Source organism: Carcharhinus amblyrhynchos, chromosome 9 (genome assembly GCF_965287045.1).
Source record: "Carcharhinus amblyrhynchos chromosome 9, sCarAmb.v2.hapA, whole genome shotgun sequence".
NCBI classification, from domain to species: Eukaryota; Metazoa; Chordata; class Chondrichthyes; order Carcharhiniformes; family Carcharhinidae; genus Carcharhinus; species Carcharhinus amblyrhynchos.
In genome coordinates this window covers 62,271,370-62,293,802 of record NC_137332.1, presented here as the reverse complement: position 1 = coordinate 62,293,802, position 22,433 = coordinate 62,271,370, and the positions used below count along the sequence as shown (strand labels likewise).

The 22,433-nt window shown below is 41.2% G+C and overlaps 1 protein-coding gene across 1 annotated transcript in view; it reads right to left on the bottom strand.

The window, feature by feature from the left end:
• LOC145348390 (adhesion G protein-coupled receptor D2) overlaps positions 1-22,433 on the bottom strand; it is a 265,728-nt gene that overhangs the window by 107,320 nt on the left and 135,975 nt on the right. Inside the window, exon 22 of the mRNA XM_080196603.1 lies at positions 20,686-20,739. Coding sequence (XP_080052729.1) covers positions 20,686-20,739 — 54 coding nt within the window. The remainder of the gene's footprint in view (positions 1-20,685; positions 20,740-22,433) is intronic.

Here is a 22,433-nt window from a genome sequence, read left to right as displayed (position 1 = left end):
CAAATGCTGCTGGAACCTGCAGTCCAAACTGTAACTGCAAGCTGCTGAACGGCCATGATATATAGAATGCTGGTTTTGCTGATATTTATCTTCATCTGATAAGCCTTTCTCATTGTTACAACCTAGAAAACAAGTTGTTTCACCTGGGCATGCCTGGATACTCTAGAATGCTTCCAAAATGGTTGACACTGTGGGGGAACTTGTAAATTTGATGTACAACAATTTTGCCAACCAGCTCACCCCAGTGCCTATATCCATCTTTTCATTGGTGACGTTCAGCTGGGGGAAAAGCAAGTCCCTGAGGCTTATTTCAAACTAGTGTCAGGTCAAATGTAGTCATCTCCCAAAGGCCTGGACTATCATCCTCACGTCAGGAGTGAAGAGTGGGGACATTTCCTGGCTCTGCAAATCTGATTTGGGAAGATGCAATTTTTGTTCTGGGGATGGTCGGATTCTCTGGGAGTTGGGCTCACAATCCCTGGAATGAGTGTAGAAGCCACTGGGTACGGTGACAAGCTGGGCGATGGCTGCTTCTGCGCTCTGACACATTGTCCCTCCAGCTCTCATCCCCCACACATTCTCCATATCCCATCAATAACAACCCATCACCAGTTTAATTACAAGTCAACCACATTGCTGTGGGACTTGAGTCACCTGTAGATCACACCCAGGTAAAGACTTCCTTCCCTAAAGGACATGGGTCATCGAATCACAGAAATCCTACAGTGCAGAAGAAGGCCATATGGCCCATCGAGTCTGCACTGACAACCATCTCACCCCAGACCCTATCCCACGCTATTACCCCGCTAATCCTTCTAACCTACACTTCCTGGGATACTAAAGGGCAATTTAGCATGGCCAATCAACCTAATCCACACATCTTACAACTGTGGGTGCAAACCAGAGCACCTGAAGGAAATCCATGCAGACATGGGGAAAATGTGCACACTCCCCACAGTCACCCGAGATCAGAATTGGACCCGAGTCCTGGTGCTATGAGGCAGCAGTGCTAAACAATGTGCCATCATGCCGCCCAATGAACCAGATGTGATTTTAGAACAATCCTATGATTGTATGATCCCATTGCTGATACTTGCTTTTTGAGTTATTTAATTAACTAAATTTAAATTCACCAGCTGCTATGGTGGGGTGTGAATTCATATCTCTGGATCATTAGTCCAGGCCTCTAGGTTTTTAATGCAGTAACACAATCATTATGTCACCCACAGTTCCTGTGGTTTATCAGCTATTATACCCAAGGTTTCCGCAAGTCTTTAGTCCATATTGAGCCATCACACTTTGTCAACTACAATTTATAACTATTATTTGATGTAATCAGATAGCTGGAATTCATTAAATATCGAGTGAATTCAGTGTTTGCACTCACAATTCTCTGAATCAAAAGGATGGACATTCAAATCCGATTTCAGCAGCTGAGTGCAATCCAGACAGGCATTTCAGGGCAGTACTGAGGGAGTTCTACATTAGAATCTTAGAATCCCTACAGTGCAGAAAGGAGGCCATTCAGCCATTGAGGCTGCAACAACAACAATCCCACCCAGGCCCTATCCTCAAAACCCCACGTACTTACCCCGCCCCCTGACATCAATGGGGCAATTTAGCATGGCCAATCAACCTAACCTGCATACCTTTGGAGTGTCAGAGAAAAACGGAGCAGCTGGAGAAAACTCACGCAGACATAGGGAGAACATGCACAGTGGCCCGAGGCCTGAATTGAACCTGGGTCTGTGGCACTGAGGCAGCGGTGCTACCCACTTCATCACCATGCCATCTTTAACTTGTTGCAGGTGAAAGACATTAAACCAATACCCAGTCTACTTCCTCTGATGGGTATAGAAGATTCCATCACACTATTCAAACAGCAAGGGGTGTTATCCCAATTGCCACTGCCAAAATTAATTGTTCATTTATTTCACTGCATAACATCTCTATTTGACCAGAAATCAACAGTGACTATACCTCAATAGCAATTCATTGGATATTAACTATTTTAGAACATCCTAAAGATGCAAGAAGTAGTTTATACATATAAGCGCTTTCCTCTTTGGTATTTGAGCATATGGGCCTACTTATGGCCTAATAATGAAAAGAAATCACTGATAGCATTCAGATATTTTAAATAAAGATATCTCAGATAAAGAATAAATATGGAAAGAACCTAAATATTACTTCTACTGCCCTGTCGATGGCAGACAAACAAATGTTGTAGGTATTATCCCAGCTAAAACGGAACTCCAGTGGTGTGAGTAATGATAAAGATTTAGGTATAGAGTTCGAAGAAATCATTCTATTTGCCTGATTTAAAGCATCAAGCACAGAACAGCCATTCAGCTATTCTGATTACTTTATTCTGTACTACTACCTATAACACTGATGAGTGCTGAGAGAGTTCTAGGAATTAATTTCCGTCTAAAGTCTTTCTTTTTCTTTAATTTAACAATTAATTAAAAATTACTCCTTAAGTCAAGGGAAGGTAAGATTTATTCCAGTTTTAAAACAGGGCTCTGCAAGCTCTCAGATATTTTCTTAAATGTTCTCAACCACTGATTCCACTGAGTTCAACCCTGGTGATGAGGGGGCTTGGCAGGACAGGGGAGGTCTGGTAAGTGAGGAGGGGGGGGGGGGGGGGGGGGGGGGGGGGGCAGCAAGTGAGGGGGGGGTGCGTGGCAAGTGAGGAGGGGGCAAGTAAGGGAGGGGGTCCGGCAAGTAAGGGGTGTCTGATGAGTGAGGAGCTAACGAGTGAGGAAGGTCTGGCGAATGAGGATGGTCTGGCGAATGAGGTTCTCCTTTTCCTTCTCATTTTGTTCAGCCTCCCAGCAGCTGGCCCTTACTTCATTACAGGGGGGGATGCTGATTGATGGGTAACTGGTGAGTTATTCTAATTGTGATAGAGTTTTTTAAGTTAACATCTGGCAGAGCATCAGCCAATGTAATGTACATTTGAGTACGTGGGAAGTCCCAGGAAAACACATCAGCAGGAAGCACAATTCACCCAGCTGCCGAAGCTTGAGCTCTAGGTTTCAGAATTAAAGGAATGGTTGGATCATTATGATATACCACAAACTAGATGGATAGCATTTTTAGGGAGGTGGTCACACTGCAGATTACGTTGATAAGGGTTAGGTTTTTGAGGTTGGACAGAGAGAGGACATGTCCCCTTTTCTTTACTCTGCCACTTTTCTTTCAGCTCATGTCCAACCCTTGTTGCCCCTTGTGATGGTTAGGGTCAGGATGACCACCAGACAGTTTAAGAGAACCAGGCAAGTGGGGCAGGAATCTCTCAGGCAACCTTGTTTGCTAATCAGTTTTCCGCTTTGGATACTGGTGAGGGCAATGGATCCTCAAGGGAGTGCAGTCAGATCCAAGTCTGTGGCACCAGAGGAAGGGAGGAAGAAGACAGAAAGATCTTCAGTGACAGGGAACTTGATAATTAAGGGATCAGACAGGCATGCGACTCCCTAGCGCTAGGACCAAGGATGCCATGGAGTGCTGCAGACATCCTTCTGGTGGAGGGTGAAAAGTCAGATGTCGTGATCCACATTTGCAATAATGACGTAGGCAGGAAAAGGAATAAGGTCATTAAAGCACATATGAGGGAATTAGGAATGAAATTAAAAAGGAACTTGAAAGTTGTAATCTCAGGACTACTCCAGTGCTATGTGCTAGTGAGCATAGAAATAGGAAGATTGATCAACTGAATATGTAGCTTCAGAGTTGGTGTAGGAGGGAGGCATGAAATTTCTGAGGAATTAGGACCTATTCTAGGGCACATAGGACCTGTACGAGGTGAAGAAGTTACAACTTAACTGGACCAGGATTAACATCATCACAGGGAAATTTGGCACTGAAGTTGGGGAGGGTTTAACTAACTTGTGAGGAGGATGGGAACATGGGGAGTAGCTCAAGTTGGAAGGAAGTAAAGCTGGTAACAGAAAGTAGAAAAGTGACAAGTGAAATTAGAAGGCAGACAAAATAGAGGTGAACATCACCTCAACTTAAAATGCAGAACAATGTTGAAAAGACAAAGTTAAGGGCACTCCACCTGAATGCACGCAGCATTCATAACAAAGTGAATGATTTAAAGGCACAGCCAGAAGGAAATGGATATGATCTAATTGCCATTATGGAAACGTGGCTGCAGGGTGATCAAAAATATTAAATTCAATATTCAAGGATATTTGATATTTAGGAAGGACAAGCACAAAGGAGAAGGAATGAAATGGGATGTGTACATTAATAAGAGAGGATCTCAGATCAGAAAAATAAAATGTGTAATCTGTTTGGGTGGAGCTAAGAAACAGCAAGGGACAGCAAACATTGGTCAGGGTGGTTTATAAGCCATCAGACAATAATGATAGTTTGGGGCATGGTATTGATTAGATTAGACAAGCATGGGTAATACATATTACAATAATCATGGATGACTATAATCTGCTGGGTTAATCTGATGAGCATTAATGCCATGGAGAATGAGTTTCTGCAGTGTGTTCGGGAAGGCTTTCTGAAGCAATATGTTGAGGAACCAACAAGAGAACAATTTATTTTAGATCTTGTATTATAAAAATGGGCTAATTACTAATCTTGTTGCAAAAGAACTTTTAGGAATGAGGAACCAGAATATGATAGAATTATGTTTAGAAGTGAGTTTGTTAATCTGAAGCCAGGGTGTTAACTCTGAACAAAGGAAACTATGAAACTACACAGGGCAAAATTGGCTGAGGTGGATTGGGAAAATGCATTAAAAGATATGATGATACATAGATAATGGATGGTCCTTAAAAAATTATTACACAGTTTACAGCAAGTAGACATTCCTTCAAGGCACATCAACCCAAAAAGAATAACCTATCAATCATAGTGATCAAAGCAAGTTAAGGATTGTATAAGATTAAAAGAAAAGGTCTATAAAGGTGTCAGAAATTGTAGTATACTGGAGGATTGGGAGGATTTTAGAATACAGCAAAGAGGATCAAGAAACTGATAAAGAAAGGAAGAGAATACAAATGTAAACCAGCAAAAAACACAAAAATGGACTCTGAAAGCTTCTACAGGTACATAAATATGAAACAGTTGGCTAAGATAAATGCGGGTCCGTTACAGGCAGAGTCAGGAGAATTTACAATGGGGAATAGAAAACTAGCACAAAAGTCAAATGATTACTTTGTGTCTGTCTTTACCAGGAACAATACAAGAATTCCCCGAGAATTATAGATCTGACGCACTAAGGAGAAAGAGGAATTGAAGAAAATTAATAATAAATAGGAAGGCTGTTTTTGAGACATTAACTTTTGGTAAGTCCCTGGAATCTGATTCTTTACATCCCAGAGTGTTGAAAGTGGTAGCTATGGAGGCAATGAATGATTAGTGATCATCTTCCAAAAGTCTATACAGTCTGGAACGGTTTCTGAAGATTGGAAAGTAGCAAATGTCACCCTCCTATTTCAGAAGGGATGTAAGCTTACATAGAAATATATGTAGGTCATCAGGCTCTTTGAGCCTGCTCTGCCATTCATCATATCATGGCTGATCATCGAATTCAACACCATAATTCTACCTTCCCCCACCATTATCGCTTGATCCTTTTAGCCCCTAGAGCTATACCTAATTCCTTCTTGAAGTCATACGTTTTGGGCTCAAATATTTTCTGTGGTAGTGAATTCCACACATTCACAACTTTCAGGGTGAAGAAATTTCTCCTAATCTCAGTCCTAAAAGGTTTACTTCTTATCCTCAAACTATGACCCTTACTTCTGGACTCCCTCACCATCAGGAATTTGCCCTGTCAAATTTTGTTAGAATTTTATAAGTTTCCATGAGATCCCTCTCACTCTTCTAAATTCCAATTAACACAATCCTAACTGACTTTGTCTCTCCACATATGACAGACCTGCTATTCCAGGAATCAGCCTGGTAAACCTTCACTGTGATTCTTCTATAGCAAGAACACCCTTCCTCAGATAAAAACACCAAAGCTGCACACAATACTCCAATTGTGGCCTCACCAACACCTTATACAATTGCAGTAAAGCACCCTCATTCCTATGCTCAATTCTTCTCGCTATGAAGGCTTTTGAACCATTTGCTTTATTTACTGTCTGCTGTACCTGCACGCTTACTTTCAGCAACTGATGCATAAGGACTCCAAGGTCTCATCGAATATCCACTTCTCTCAATTTACACCCACTCAAATAATAATCTGCCTTCCTATTATTGCTGCCAAAGTGGATAACCTCAAATTTATCCATATTATGTTGCATCTGGCATCAACCTGTCCAAATCACACTGAAGCATCTCTGCATCCTCATCACAGTTTACTCTCCCACTCAACTTTGTATCATCTGCAATTCTGGAGATAATACATTTAGTTCCCTTGTCCAAATCATTAATATATAATGCGAACAGTTGGAGTCCTGGCACAGATCCCTGCAGAACCTCATTAGTCACTGTCTGCCAATGAGAAAATTTCTTAAAGAAAAAAAGCAAGGAACTACAGACCTGTTAGTCTTACATCAGTATTAGGGAAAATGCTAGGATCTTTTATGTGATAAAAGGACACTTGGATAAAAATGATCTGATTAGATTTAAACATGGATTTATGAATAAGAGAGCATATTTGACAAATTTGTTGGAGGATTTGACGATGTTATAACATAATTGATAAAGGGGAGTTGGTAAACGTAGTATACTTGAATTTTCAGAAGGTTTTGATAAAGTACCTCACCAGAGGCTAGTTAGCAAAATTAGAGCACATGAGATTGAAAGTAATATACTGTCATGGATGAAGGATTGGCTAACAGGCAGAAAACACTAGGAATAAACGGGCCATTCCCACATTGGCAGGCTGTGATTAGTGGGGTACCGCAAGTAGCAGTACTTGGGCCCCAGCTGTTCACAATGTATATCAATGATTTGGATGTGGGGACCAAATGTAATAGTTCCAAGTGCACAGATGACACAAAGATAGTTAGGAATATGTGTTGTGAGGAAGATGAAAAGCAGTTGAGAGTTTTCGAAAGATGGAGCAGGTAAGAATATGGCAGTTGGAATATAATGTGAGGTTATCCACTTTGGTAGGAGGAACAGATGTGAAAAGTATTTCTTAAATGGAAAGAAATTACAAAGTGTAGATGTACAAAGGGACTTAGGTATCCTCATTAATAAGTCACTGAAAGCTAACATGCAGGTGCAGCAAGCAATTAGCAAAACAAATTATATTTGGGTTTTTGTGCAAGAGAATTTGAGTACAAGAATAACAAAGTCTTGTTTCGATTGTATGTAAGCTTAGTTAGACCACATCTGGAGTAGTGTGTGCAGATTTGATCCCCTTACCTTAGAAAGAATACGACTGCCATAGAGGAAGTGCAAAAGAGATTTGTTCTCAGGACTGTCCAATGAAGACAGATTGGAGAAAGTGGGCCTGTGTTCTCCAGAGTTTCAAAGACTGAGATGATCTCACTGAAATCTACAAAACATTTAAAGGAGTAGACAGGGTGGATGCAGGTAAGATCTTTCCCCCTGGTTGGGAAGTCTAAAACCAGGGGACAATTTCAAAATAAGAGGGAAGGCACTGAGTATTGAGAAGAGGAGAATTGCTTTTACTCAGAACATTTGGAACTCTCTACCTCAGAGGGCTGTGGAGGCTCAGTCATTGAGGATATTTAAAGCAGAGATTAACAGGTTTCCGAACGCTAATGACATAAAAGACAGAACTTTATTGCCCCATCAAGGTGGGGATGGGATTGTAAAATGCAGCGAGCTGTTCAAATTTCCAGTGACTTCTGTGGGACTGTGAAATTCCATCAATGTAAAGTTCCGCACAAAGGGATCTAAGGATAGTGTGCGTAAAAGGCTTTGAAGTGGATGATCAGCCATGGTCATATTGAATTGTGGAGTAATCTTGATGGGCTGAATGGCCTTCTCCTGCTCCTGGGATCCTCTGTTCCTAATAGCAAAAGTGATTGCAAACATCATTACCCAAAACCAAATCCCAAGGTCCAATATATTTAATGCAACCTCAGTCATCTTAGGTTGCACTGCTGTTGTGGTACACATTGTATTATTTTGCACTGATAACTTGATCCCAAAACTATATTTTTTCTCCCCCAAAGCCATGATGTACAGTTTCTTCCATATTTCTTATGATACAGCAGCAGTATGAACATTTAATCAATACCGTGCTCCACTTTAAACACAGTACACTTTAAGAGCTACTTTGAGAATAAAGCTGAAAATGGAAAATATTAACTTAGCAAGACTGCACATTCATTGTTTAATTCTTCTTGTATCTTGTCATAACTTGAATTAGGACCAAAAACTAATCTGCTTCCAATTTAATTCCATATTTCATTCTTGTCATAACATGTGGCAAGTATTGGAAGACTATCATTTTTTATTGTGAATATGCTACAGGACAGCTTTATTTCATGAAGCAATTTGACACTGTGCCTACCACCTGCAGGTCACTTAGGTCATCTACCACTGCAGGTCCTGGCAGGTAAAGACGACTTTTTCAGTATCAGCTCTATTTCAGGCCATAAAATGAAAAGTACAAAGTCGTGAATCTTATGCTTTCAAATCCATGTCCGTTGGAAGATGACCTACAAAATAAATCACTGCACAAAGATCACAATAACTAACATCAGCAGAGTCTTCTCTGAAATGCAAATATCTGCTGTGATGGTGTAAATCTGCGCAATGACACCATCAACGTGAAAACAGGCAAGGAGAAACAAAAAAACCCATCACCTTCCATTTAACAGTCATTTAAAAAATACACAGCAACTAAATGAGGGGGAGAAAATTGCTGGCCAATAGTCTCGTATTAAAAAATGGACAAAATTCAGAATATCTATGGAACAGTGAATTAGAACAAATTGATTTCAAATTCGACTTTGAAGGCTCCATGCAGTCTTGGAGCCTTACATAAATGTTAAATCCATGTTCTAGCAATTTACACGGATCTCAACATGTTGATGCCAATAGACCTTGCTGCTATGAACTGGAACGTTTCCATCAATGAGGTAAAACAATGTCCAGGCTAACAAACTTCAAACAGGGGGAATTAAAATCAGAAAATAAGAAACATGAGTATAAAATGGAGTCTGCACTTTGAAGGTCAGATAGCTAAGACTTGAGTAAGCTTGAACAATCATAGATGATTACTTACGAACATTACTAATAGCTATTAATTCACTTATCACCTGACCAATATTAAAAATCAAAAGGAAATTTTACTGCGTTGACCATGAAGCAAATATTATGGGGACATCACTTTTAGGCATAGATAGGAAGAAACTTTTCCCTTTAAAAGAGGGGTGAATAATCAGGGGGCACAGATTTAAGTCAGGGACAGGAGATTTAGGCAGGATTTGAGAAAACATTTTTTTACCCTGAAGGTGGTGGAAATTTGCAATTCACTGCCTGAAAGGGTGGTAGAGGCAAGAACCCTCACAACATTGAAGAGGCATTTGTAATACCATAGTACACAAGGCTACAGATCAAGTGTTGGAAAACAGGATTAGAATAAATAGGTACTTGATGGTTGGCACAGACATAATGGGCCAAAGAGCCTCTTCGTGTGCTATGAAACTCTATGACTCCATGATTCCATTTTACAATAATTTCACATACCGAAAATGTCCTGGAGGGAGTTTGATCATTCTACATTGGGAAGTGGAGGCACTCATTCCCACATTAGGATTCTCTTACTAATTTCTGGGATGAGGACGTAACTGGCAAAGCCAGCATTTATTACCAAACCGGTTGCCCGTCAGAAGGAGGATGAACAATGCTGTTTAGATTGGAAGTTTCAGATTTTGACCCGGTCACAATGAAGGATGGCGATATCTCGCCACATCAGGCGAGATCTGACTCAGAGGGCAAGTTGAAGGTGATGGTTTTTCCATGCACCTGCTATCTAGGTGCTGAAGGTCATTGGTTTTGGAGATTTGTTGAAGAAGCTTTGACGAGTTACTGAAGTGCATTCTAGTACAGTTGCTGCTGTCATTACACACCGATGGTGGAGGGGATATTTAAGCTAGTGGGAGAAGCCAGTCCAGCTTATTACTACATTGTGCGGGATAATGGCCAGCTTCTTGATTTCTGTGGCGGTTGTGTCCATCCAGGCAAATGGAGAATATTCCATCACACTCTGGATCTGTGCCTTGGAAGTGCCAGGAAGACTTTGGGCAGTCAGGATGTGAGTCGCATGGCAAGTTCTTTCATGTGATTTCCTCCTAATCTCAAAAGCTGTGAAATGCGTGATAAATGCACAGGAACCAATTTCAATAAAATATGCTTAGAACAGGAGAAAGCTTATACAAAAGCAAAATACTGTATAGGTTGGAAATCCGAATTAAGAATAGAAAACTTTATAAAAACTCAGCAGATCGGGCAGCATCTGTGGAGAGAGAAACAGAGTAAATGTTTCAGGTCAATGACCTTTCACCAGAACTGGGAAAGTTAGAAATGAGGTGTTTTAAATAGGTGAAAAAGGGGAAGTGGAAAAACAACCAAGATCTGTCACTGGATGAAAAATAGGAAATACTGCATGTCAAAAGAATTAGTTATGCATGACCACAGGGGTGGTAATGGGATAGGTAAAAAAACAATGGATGTGTTCTCTGATGTGATCAGCAGAGTAGTCAACAGCTGCTGTCCAAGAGCAGAAACAAGAAAGTAGCAAGATTAAGACCACCACATACAAATATATGAAACAAAACGGCTGGGCTTGGGGTAAGAGATCACAATCTGAAATTGTGAACTCACAGCCTTCTGGACTCAACACTGGGTACCACAATTCCAGGCTGTAATCTCTGACCACCTCCCTAATTTTGTTTCCATCTCATCAGACAGTGCCCTTGTGTCAGTTGACCACAATTCCTGCGCTGCAGGAAAGGATGTCCTGAGGCATGATGCATAGGGGAGACCAGGCAGACACTATGACAACGGATGAATGAACACCGCTCGACAATCACCAGGCAAGAGTGTTTTCTTCCTGTTGGGGAGCACTTCAGCGGTCATGGGCATTCGGCCTCTGATCTTCAGGTAAGCGTTCTCCAAGGCAGAGTCGCTGAGCAGAGACCGGTAGCCAAGTTCAGCACACGTGGGGACGGCCTCAACCAGGATCTTGGGTTCATGTCATACTATCTGTAACCCCCATGACTTGCCAGGGCTTGCAAATCTAACTGTCCCAGCTGGAGACAATACACATCTCTTTAACCTCCACTCACATTACAGGTAATCAAATCTTAAAGGCACAGGCAAAGACTCGCATTCCAACCATTATTTTGTAAATTGAGTTTGTGTCTTTATATGCCCTGTTTGTGAACTGAAATCCCACACATCTGACGAAGGAGTAGCGAGCGCTCCGAAAGCTTGTGGCTTTTGCTACCAAATAAACCTGTTGAACTTTAACCTGGTGTTGTGAGGCTTCTTACAGCAGGAAACAAAACAGGCATAATTTAGTTATTTTTGGTAGGTAAGATGCAGTGAATGTTGTGCTACAGGGATCAATACTGGGACTCCAAGTTCTTACAATTTATATGGGTAACTAGATGACGTGACAAAAACTATGTTAGATAGGAAAGTAAGCATTTAAGAGAAGACAAGAACACTACAAAGGGATATAGATAAGTTAAGTAAGCGGGCAAAAATCTTGCAAATGGAGTAGAATGTTGGGAAATGTGAAATTGTTCACTTTGGCAGGAAGAATAAAAACAATGGTGAAAGACTGCAGAGCTCTGAGATACAGAGGGATCTGGGTAAAAGGTTAGTATGCAGGTACAACAAGTAATTAAGCTTATTTATTAGTGTCACAAGTAGGCTGATAATTAACACTGCAATGAAGTTACTGTGAAAACCCCCAGTCGCCACACTCCGGTGCCTGTTCAGAAACACTGAGGGAGAAATTTAGCGTGGCCAATGCACCAAACCAGCACATCTCTTGGACTGTGAGAGGAAAGTGGAGCACCCGGAGGAAACCCATGCAGACATGGGGAGAACATTCAAACTCCACACAAACAGTGACCCAAGTCGGGAATCGAACTCAACTCCCTGGTGCTGTGAGGCAGCAGTACTAACCACAGTGCCACCATGCCGCAGTGGCACAGTGGTTGGGAAATTTATAGATTGTTATCATTTATTATGTGGGGAATTGAATACAAAAGTAGGGAGATTATGCTTCAGTTATACAGGGCATTATTCAGATCACATTTGGAAGATTGTTTGGGATTGGTTTCCTTACTTAAGGAAATAAGATGCATTGGAAGCATTCAGTGAATGTTTATTAGCCTAATACCAGGAATGAGTAGGTTGTCCATGAGCAAAGAGCGGACAGGCCAGGCTTCTATCCACTGAAAGCGTAAGAGGCAATTTGATTGAGACAAACAAAATCCTGAGGAGTGTTGACAGGTGGATCCAAAAAGGATCAAGGGAGAATCGAGGATTATGGATCACTCTTTAAAAATAAGGACTGATCAGTTAAGGCAGAGATGAGGAGCATGTTTATCTTTCAGAGGAATGAGAGTCTTTGGAGAAAGTGGAAGCAGAATCTTTAAATATTTTGAAGGCAAAAGTGTATAGATTCTTGCTAAGCAAGGGGACAAAAAGTTACTGGGGAGACAGGAATGTGGAATTTAGCCATAAACTTAGTGAATAGTGGAGCATGTTGAAGGAGCTGATGGCCTACGCCTGCTCCTAGTTCGTAAGTTTATACATTCACCACGTCAATCTAAAATTTCTGAATGAACGTTCAGCTACCTTCCACTTCCCAGTTTCCACTGGGGATACACTTAGCGAGGGGGCAAAATGGTGCCACGGGTAGTTCTTGTTATTCCTGTTAATGATTAGATGCATTTGGAATTGAGTCGCTGTGTCAATAATTTCATGGATTTGGTGTTATTACTAACATTTGTAGTGAAGTGAGAGCAAGATGCGTGAAGCTTGACTAATGGAACGCAATTAGATTGTAGTGTTCAGGATGGCAGTGATAAGGATTGAGGAACTGTGGATATATTGGGATGAGAGTGTGCTTCACATCAAGCAGTTTGGATGAGTTGTTCACTGCAGTTAAAGACACTAATGGTTGGTGCTGCCCCTATCTTTGCACTTCCTCCGACAAAATATTTTAAAGCCGTTCACTGAGGAATGTGATCTCTGCTATAAACGCATAGCATAAATACATTGTTGACAGGTTAATGACCAAGCATCAAATGGTAGCAAGGGGACTGGTGCTTCAGCATTGTGAAGTGATGAAGCTCATGGCCATAAATTTGGACAGTCAGGGGTGTACTCCTTCTGAACGGTTCAGCAGCGGAAGTGTTTCTTGAGCACACCGATATTCTGTTCGGTGATATTTCTGGAGTTGGTATGACTCTAGTTGTAGTCTAGCTCTGCTTCTATGTCCATGTTCCTGACAAGAATCACAAGCCCTGGTTGAAAGAGATAGCTCTTCATGTCACACAGTAGCCAGCCTATGATCTAACTGACTGATTAGAAGGGAGGCAGCAGACAGAATTAACAAAGAATGAATGAAACATAATTGTGGCAGAACACGAGGCACTGACCTACATGATGAGCTGTCTGTGGTTAAAAACAAGCTTGACATTGAGGGAGTGGATACTCTTTCTATTCAAACAGATGCCAGGGTGATGACAAAGAGCATGGAAGAATACATAAGTGCAGCCCATGGCCAGGATGTTCCTGCCCTGCCATGGGGGATGCGGGAGACAGCCAAAGGTCCACTGACTTTCGCCAGGACTGGGTGATCATGGCAATCGGTGGATTGGAAAATCCCACCCGACTGGCACTTTGCACCCAGGGTAAGCTTACAATGTGAGGACAGCCAAGCACTTTGTCATTCCGACTTTTGGATTAGATGTTAAATTGATGTCCAATCCCCCTACTTGGGTGAATGGAAAAGTTCCCATGTCACTACCTCAAAGAAGAACAGGAGAGATGGTGCTAATGTCCTGGACAATCTTTATTCCTCAATTAATATCACAAAAATCGATTATCTGGTCATTATCATGATGCTGTTTCTGAAAGTCTGCCGTGTGAAAACTGACTGCAGGGTTTCATACATTCACAACAATGAGTATACTTCAAAAAATCCTCCTTCGGCTGTAAAGCACTGAGGGATGTCTGTTGTCATGGAAAGAGCTATATAAATGCAAGACTTTGTTTATCCCTGCTTCAATCTGTTCTCAGGAAGGTGGTGCTTATATCAGAAGGAGCATCAAGAGTTGTGGTGACTGTCTTTTTATGGTAAGCTGGGATCTATCATTTATACAACTTGGAATGAGCCCCTGATGTAAAAGCTAAATGAGTTGGACAGCCAAAGGCAATTTAATGTTCCAACTGTGGTTGCAGAATGGGGCATATGTGACAGGCTCCTTAGTGAAGCACAGGCACTTCACACACTGCTCCTCAGTGAAGCTCAGTTATCAGAAATACTCCCTAAAGACCCACTATGGATGTAGACACCTACGCCATGTCCATTTCCTTTCATCCCTTCTCAGCTGCACCTGCTCCCTATCTTCTCTACTGCTCCGCCTTGCCTTCAAGAAAAACTGCCAGATCACTCATGACTGCAAAGCACATCAAACCTGTCCAGTACCAACAGACATCTGTTTCCAGAAGTCAGAGTTCAGCTGTGGAACACAGAAATCAGCTATAAATACAAAGTTAGCCAGCATAAATATAAAAAAAGTTAGCCAGCAGCCTAAAAGGACAAGCCAGCAACTAACATGCATGAAGTAGAGGAGCCCTTTAAATAACACTGCCGGGAATTGCCACATGGTGCTGGTCAAGTTATTCACACAGTGAATTGTTTCATGGCAAATGTGCATCAAACATCATGGCTTTGGCAAAATGAATAAAAATGGACAACAGTTCCTCAAACTTTGTGCACAGGATGGACTTTATGCCACCAACACCTTTTTCCAGGGGCACAAAATGTCATGGTGCCATGTGAGATCTGGCCATTGGCACCAACTATTCACGAACAGGAACAAGCAAATGGGCTGCTGGATAGAGCATTGCTCTAAGCTAAACTCATGTGAGACAGATATCTCTCTGCCAGTGCTTGGTGATCATCTGCAGCCACCTGCCATCCATGGGTTTGATAAGTAGCCCTCATTACTTAAGCTTGAAAGTCCATTGACAAGGCACCTGGAAAGGACAGAATACCAGCCAAGCAACTCGAGAATGAAAAGTCACTGCTGGTGCCATATCTCCAGGATGTTCTCCTCTGCTGGAGAAAAGGTGCTGTCCCAGAGAATATGCATGACACAAACATCAAGAACAAAGACAATTGAAGGGATTACAATAACTAGCAGGGCATCTAATTCTTCAGTATCACTGTAAAGACCTTTTTACCACAATCATTCTGATGAGGGTCTATTGATTAGACAATGGAACATAACCAGATGCACAATGTGGCTTCAATACAGGCAGATCCACCACAGGCATGATCTTCTCCCTATCATCCTCCATAGCTTTCGTAAAACTAATGAAATTATGGTCACTGAACGCAAAGTGATCCTTCACTAACACTTCTGTCAAGAGAAGTGAAGATAGAAATAAACATCACTCTGCCTTGCTTTTGTGGATTTCACAAAAGCATTTGACAACATGAGAAGGACAGACCTCTACCAAATAGTAGGGGAACCAGATTCTCTGCCAAGTTTCCCAGTCTCATACAGCCCATCCATGGCACCATTCAGTTCAATAGCTCTAATGCTGACAGTTTTGAGGCAAATAATGGGGTGAAACAGGGCTGCAACTCTCTGTTTAGTACTTTTTCTCTGTCCTCCTTGTCAACAGGGAAGGAGTGCATCTCTATCTACCCAATCAGACAGGGACTTCTCAATCTACCGAGGCTGAAAGCCAAAACAATAAAGCGACATGCCCCGGTCAGAGAGAGATCTGCTGATTGTGCTATGCTGATTGCCGAGACAGAAGACCAGCTTCAAAGACTCATGGATCGTCTGTCTCCTGCTTTGTCTTGCTCTCCTTCACCATCAGCATCAAGAAAACTGTAGTTATGGAGAGGGTTTATGTTTCTTCCTGTGATCAGACTCAATAATACATCACAGAAAGCAGTCAGCAACTTCTGCTACCTTGAATCTATAGTGACAAACTGTCTGTCTCTTGACGAAGAACGCAACACACAGATTACAACAGCAGCCACCAACTCTGGCTGACTAACAAAGTGGGCATGAGAAAACAATTAACTGACCTGGGAGACCAAGATGATCATCTGTGAAGTACGTATATACTCAGCACATTGCTAAATGGCAGTGAAGTCGGGACAATTTACACTGACCATGAAAAAAGGTCCAAGGACTTCCACCCCATGCTTAGGGCATATCCTCAGCATCATCGAACCATAGAATCCTACATTGCAGAAGGAGGCCATTCGGCCCATCAAGTCTGCACTGACCACAAACCCACCCAGGTCCTATCCCCAAAACCCCATGCATTTACCCTAGCTAATCCCCCGACACTAAGGGACAATCTGGCATGGCCAATCCACCTAACTTGCACATGATTGGACTACGGGAGGAAACCGGAGCACCTGGAGGAAACCCACACAAAGACGGCGAAAACGTGCAAACTCCACACAGACAGTCACTCAAGGCAGGAATCAAACCCAGGTCTCTGGCGCTGTGAGGCAGCAGTGCTAACCACTGTGCCACCACAGTGGCTTCATTGGTGAGTTTGTCTTTTCATGTGGAAAGACAAACTCATCAATGAAGCAGTATTTTCTGGGGCATGTTAGCACTATTTAAACAAAGAATGTTTCGCTGGCTTGAGCTTTGCACAGGACGGAAGATGCCATTATCCCCAAGGATGCACTCTACAAGAAGGTAGTCCATGTTAAATGACCAGCAGGACATCCAAGGCTGTGATTTAAGGATTCTACCAAAGAGACATGAAAGTCTCAACATCAATCACAATAAGTGGGTAACTTGGGCTGACAATGAATGCAAACGGTCACACCAGCTGTGGGCAGGAATTCACCACCACCACAATAGGGAGTTTCAGAAGCTCCAAAGCAGATACCAGTCTTGCAAACAAGCTGTCAGTAGAAATCATCCTGAACCACCAGCAAGAGACAATTTCATGGCATTTGTAGCACACAATGCCCTTTCAAAATCAGTCTGTTCAACTTTCAAACGAAGTGCAGGAGATATTCTCACCAAATTTCTGAGGCTGCATTCCCATTACCTTTCACAAAAGGAAGGTTGTCAACTGAGCCATGCGCCGATACAGACCAATTCCAGCAAAGTTATTTCCTATACGCATAGAAGGTTTCTTAATAAATGCAGCACACACTGGCCAATTAATGAGCAGCACAATCCAATGTGACTGACAGCACCTGTCTGGAGTGGAATGACCGTATGCATGTTGTCCACTTCATCGGGCCTATAGGCACCCATTTTACATGGAATATAGCCAAATTTTGAGGCAGCATCTCCAGTGAAAGGCAGAAAGCTGGGCAATAAAAGTGTATTTTCTTTTAAAGGACTACCTTCCTTCGCAGGCAGCCCCTTCAAAACATGGAAAATCACTTTGTGTTACCAACAGTATGTCAGCAGCCTAAATATATTACAGACTGATCATTTTTTACAAGTCACAATCTTTGTAGTGTCAACCTGTCAGAGGTCAAAGGGGAAAACATGCAAGATTCCCAAATCAATCTGGCTGGAGAAACTGTCTCATTTCATTTCAAATTACCTGCTGTGCCTGCAGTCTGGGACAAACTGCCTGTTCTCATAAAGCATGACAACTTGGGTCGAGCTAATGTGATCATTCATAATGGACAAGTCATGCGGTAGCTCCTATTAACTATTTTTAAACCAGTTCACTGAGGTACGTGATCTCTGCCAGAAGCACAAAACATAAATACACTGTTGACAGGTTAATGCCAAAGGACAACGCTAAAGGGATTTGAAACTTTGTAGCTTTATAACAAAGTTGGCTCTATTTTCCCTGGCCCCATCACACAGGAGGTGATTCAGTGGAAGACATACATTGATTTTAACGTTAATTTGGAAAACAAACTTTGCAGACTTCTACAGTGAAATATTTGTGCCGTCCATATTCCTTTGCTACTTCCAGTAACTAATTAATTCATGCATTGATCAACTCATCTGATTTAATTTATCATTCCAAGACTCAGATTCCATGCAATCGCCAATTTTTGCTATTTGAAAGACTGCTGGAAACTTGCTGGCACAAAAACTAAAAACTAGTAATTACTTAACAGTGAGTTTCAAATTAAGCATTTGCTTTGTGTCAGAACAAGGCCTCTTTCAAAATAGTTAACATAGCTATGGGATTAATATGGTAATTACAGTATAACATTTCAATTATACCTTCTCAATACTTAACACACTTCGCACTGAATAGCTAGGTTTTTACTGTTGTAATGATGGTAAAACTGTCAGTGGTAACCTCATTATTCGGTGAAACTGATGGTAACCTCTGGCATTTGTATATGCACAGTTAAAACGTGGGAATTCAGGAGTTGCTATCAGTGTATTCCTCTCCTCCACATGATGTATTGTTAATTCCTTGCAAGTGGAAATCTTAGAAATCACTTGATTTGATGTGAACTTCCACTTTTTCAGCTTGCTGCAAAAGTCTTGAAAAAGTTACACTTTGCTTTAAGTAGCTGACTAAATCACAATTACTGTTCAGCAACCTCACTGGCTCTGAAAACTATATTTTATATTTGTTACACATAAAATCTCCATTATGAGAAAAAAATCCACAGATCTTTGTTTCAAGTTTATTAGTCATTATTCAACTTTTATCTCAATCCCATGGGTATGTTCCAATCTTTGGTTTGCCCCCCGCACCTCCCCGCCCCCATGCCCCCCCATCTGCCTGCTTCAGGTGTAGCGGAGAGGGAGTCATAAAATATTCCAAGACAGTATTTCAAACAAGAGTAGGTGTTATCCTCGTGTCCTGGCTAATGCTTAAACCTCAGCCAACAACGAAAACAGAGTATCTGGTCATTGTCACATGGCTGGCTGTGTGAAAATTGGCACCTGTATTTCCAACAGTTATTATACTTCAAAAAATATTTCATTGTCTGTAAAGTGCTGTGAGACATCTTGTGGTTCGGGAAAAATGCAAATCTTTATTACTCAGTAAAATTATGAAAAAGTGAAAGATGATTGGTGCTATTTAATTCCTGGTTTGCTGTCTGTGAAAATTTTGCAATGCGATCGGTTGTTTAATCTGCTTTTGACATCACTATTGTTAGATGCCAGAAATCCCCTTGAGCTGGTACCAGAACTAAATTAATGTTGGGAAAGGTGAATTCTATGCTGCAGAAATTATTAGATCCTTGTGAGCAGTTTGTTTTGAGGTCAGCAATGAGCACTGTCATTTGATTGCTAACTACAAAATCAAACCAAATAACTATAGAATTCCCCTAAAGATCGCTCCTTCATCTCATTTGCTCTTGTTCGACAATCCTTTAATTCTGTTTATTTCTCTTTCTTGATCTGTGCCTCTTCAAGTCATAATTCTCTTTCCCAAACATATCTTCTCTTGTTTAAAAGGATTGATTACAATGTTTAAGGATGTGGTGGTAAAGCAGAAGATAGCAGATGTTTTCACAACAGCCTTTGCAATGTCGACATTGTGCACTGTCAGCTGGGGTGCAGGATTCTCAGACTCTGGAACATGTCTCATTCTCGGAAGGGCAATCCATCCTTCCCCAGTGTGTCAATTTAATACACTAGCTACCTTGTTGAGAGGCTGTTCAATCTTCTTTGGTGCAACATATTTGTTACTGCACTGATTAACAAAATCCCATCTACTGCCACTCTTTCATATTTTAGTATCTCTGTTAGTCTTTCCACTGGGGATGTGATAGCCCATAAGCCAAAAAATACAGGACATCAAAACCCATGGTGGGAACTTAAAGGAAGTTGGCCCAAACCCAAATAGATTGAAAACTGTGCAGCCTCATCGCACACAGGAATTTGACAGGCAATTATCACATCAACATTAGCTGGACTGAAGTTCAGGGGCTTGGGTACTTTAACCTATAGGAGGAATCACAGCATGGGATGCTGGATCCCTCTGTTAAACACCACACAACACAGGCAACCTATTATATAGCCCACATCACGAGTCAACAAACTGGCCACCAGTTATACACCCCACAAATCAGGGTGAATTTTTCACTGCCTATTACACAACTAACAACTTGGGTGACAGACCTATTTATAGTATTGCATGGCTTGATTTTTCCTTTTAATGAAGCCACTGAGAAAGAAAAACCAGGAACGGTGTATGGTGACATAGAGTCAACCCTTATCATTACCCATTTTTAAACCCTGCTAAATTTTACCCTCAATGCTTAACTTACTGCAACCAACTAGTACGTTTTACTGATAATTCAATATTCATTTAATCAATTCAGCAGGACTGCAGCAATTTAAAGTGCATTAATAATTCTTTTCTTTTCAAAAATCTGGAAGAAAACTTTACAATGATGTCCAAGTTTTCTGTGTGCATGTTTCATTTCTAAAATGTATTCATACCAAGTAAAAATGTATTCAAATATCTAAAACAGTTGTCACAGCTAGTAAGATAATAAGTTAGACAAAATACTTTAATAAAGAACATTTTACTTACTGAAAAATTCAGAGCTTTTCTTCTTTCTTTAAGTCTTTTGATTGTACTCCTTATCTGTAAAGTAATAGAAGGATCACTTAAAGAACACAGCTCTCTGAAATAAGGTAGCTTATTGTAACACCTCAACTGCAATAATCACTGGACAAGGCTCAGGTGAAAAGGGGAATATAATGTACTATTTGGAAACTCCTGTGAGTTCTTCATGAATGCCAAGACAAATAATCATCTTTAATTATTTTGCTCAATGTCTATTCTTTACACTGGGTAGAATTTAATGTTCCTCAATGAGTGGTGAGGATTATATAATGCGGCAAGGCAGCACAGGACATACAACATACTACCTTCCTGCCTCCTCCTGATTAAGCCCAGGGTGGAATGGATGGAGGACTGAGGTGAGGCAGGATGGCATTTTGGAAACAAAGTTCTTAAGTGGCTAATAAAGGACCTCACCCTTGAGGGGAACACACAATGAAGGAAAACTGGCAAGTAAACCTGGTCATTATGCATGCTACCTGATGGCAAGAGGTGGGGGTGGGGAGGGGACTCCTTCCCAGATGTCCTGAGCTCGGTGGTGTCAATTCGTCAGAAGCAGTCAGGGTTGTGGCATCCAACTCACACCAAGATGTCCAGCAGGAAATTGGTCCTGGTGGAGCCAAGGACTTCAACAGCAGCCAGTGAGCTGCTGACTTGAGCCTTAATCCCAAAGAGATTCTGGAAATGGCCATGGTTGGATTGCTGCCAACTCTGCAGCTAGTTGGCAGGCCCACCAACATGACCATTAAATTCCATCCAAAATTTGATATTTGGGAGCCCCTACTATGCTGAAAGAGCATTTCTTCACAATTGTCAAAATAAGTAATTATTTGGTTCTTTCATCTTCAGTAGGGTGCATCTGGGGCTTTTTGCCAATAAGCATTGGAGGAGAAGGGTCAGTGAGCTTCCCGAATAACTTCCAACTTCTGCTTGCACACATATTCCATCATAGAAAAAAATGATTTAGAAACATAAGCTCATTTTCAAGAGGCACAATTGTTTTGAAATTCTTTTTCTTCTGTGGTGTTCCAGTGTTTGGATTGACATTTCTTTATTAGTGTGGAAATTAATATCTTACTAGAATATTTTGTGTACTTCACCAACTAATGGCAGTTAGAAAATCTGTGGATTTTTTTGCCCACTGACAGTTAATACTTCAATTGTAACCTTTAAATGTTTTTATTCTAGTGGATTTTGGGAATGACCAATGGATTACCGAGGAAGGTTTTAATTCTCCGTTACATGGGATAAAAATTAGCAAGTCGAAATTTTGCCATATAATGTTAAACCTGACAAGTAACTCACTTTAATTCTTAAGAGCTTAGAAGCCAACCAGACACAGAATTTTACAACAATAAAATAACACTCATAAGAAAAACAGACCAGCCCAACAAAGACAGTTCTTCCCTGCAACAGTTCAGCACTGTGATTTACACATAATAGCAGATCATTTGTTAAAACGAGGGTCATCATCTAAAGATATTACTGCCGACTTTCTCTGTTTAATTAAAATGTATGAGAAATGTTTTACACTGTCACATTGTGCAAAAAGTAACCAACCTACAATTAGGTATGTAAATAAATACTCGGCTGGTTGCACAGAACTTACTTATTGCTGTGAAGAGACATGCTGTCTAAGCTTTTTGTTTTGCACTCAGCAAGGACAAATTGCAAGACTACCAATAGTAAAGGGAACAAGAGTTCACTTGCCCAAC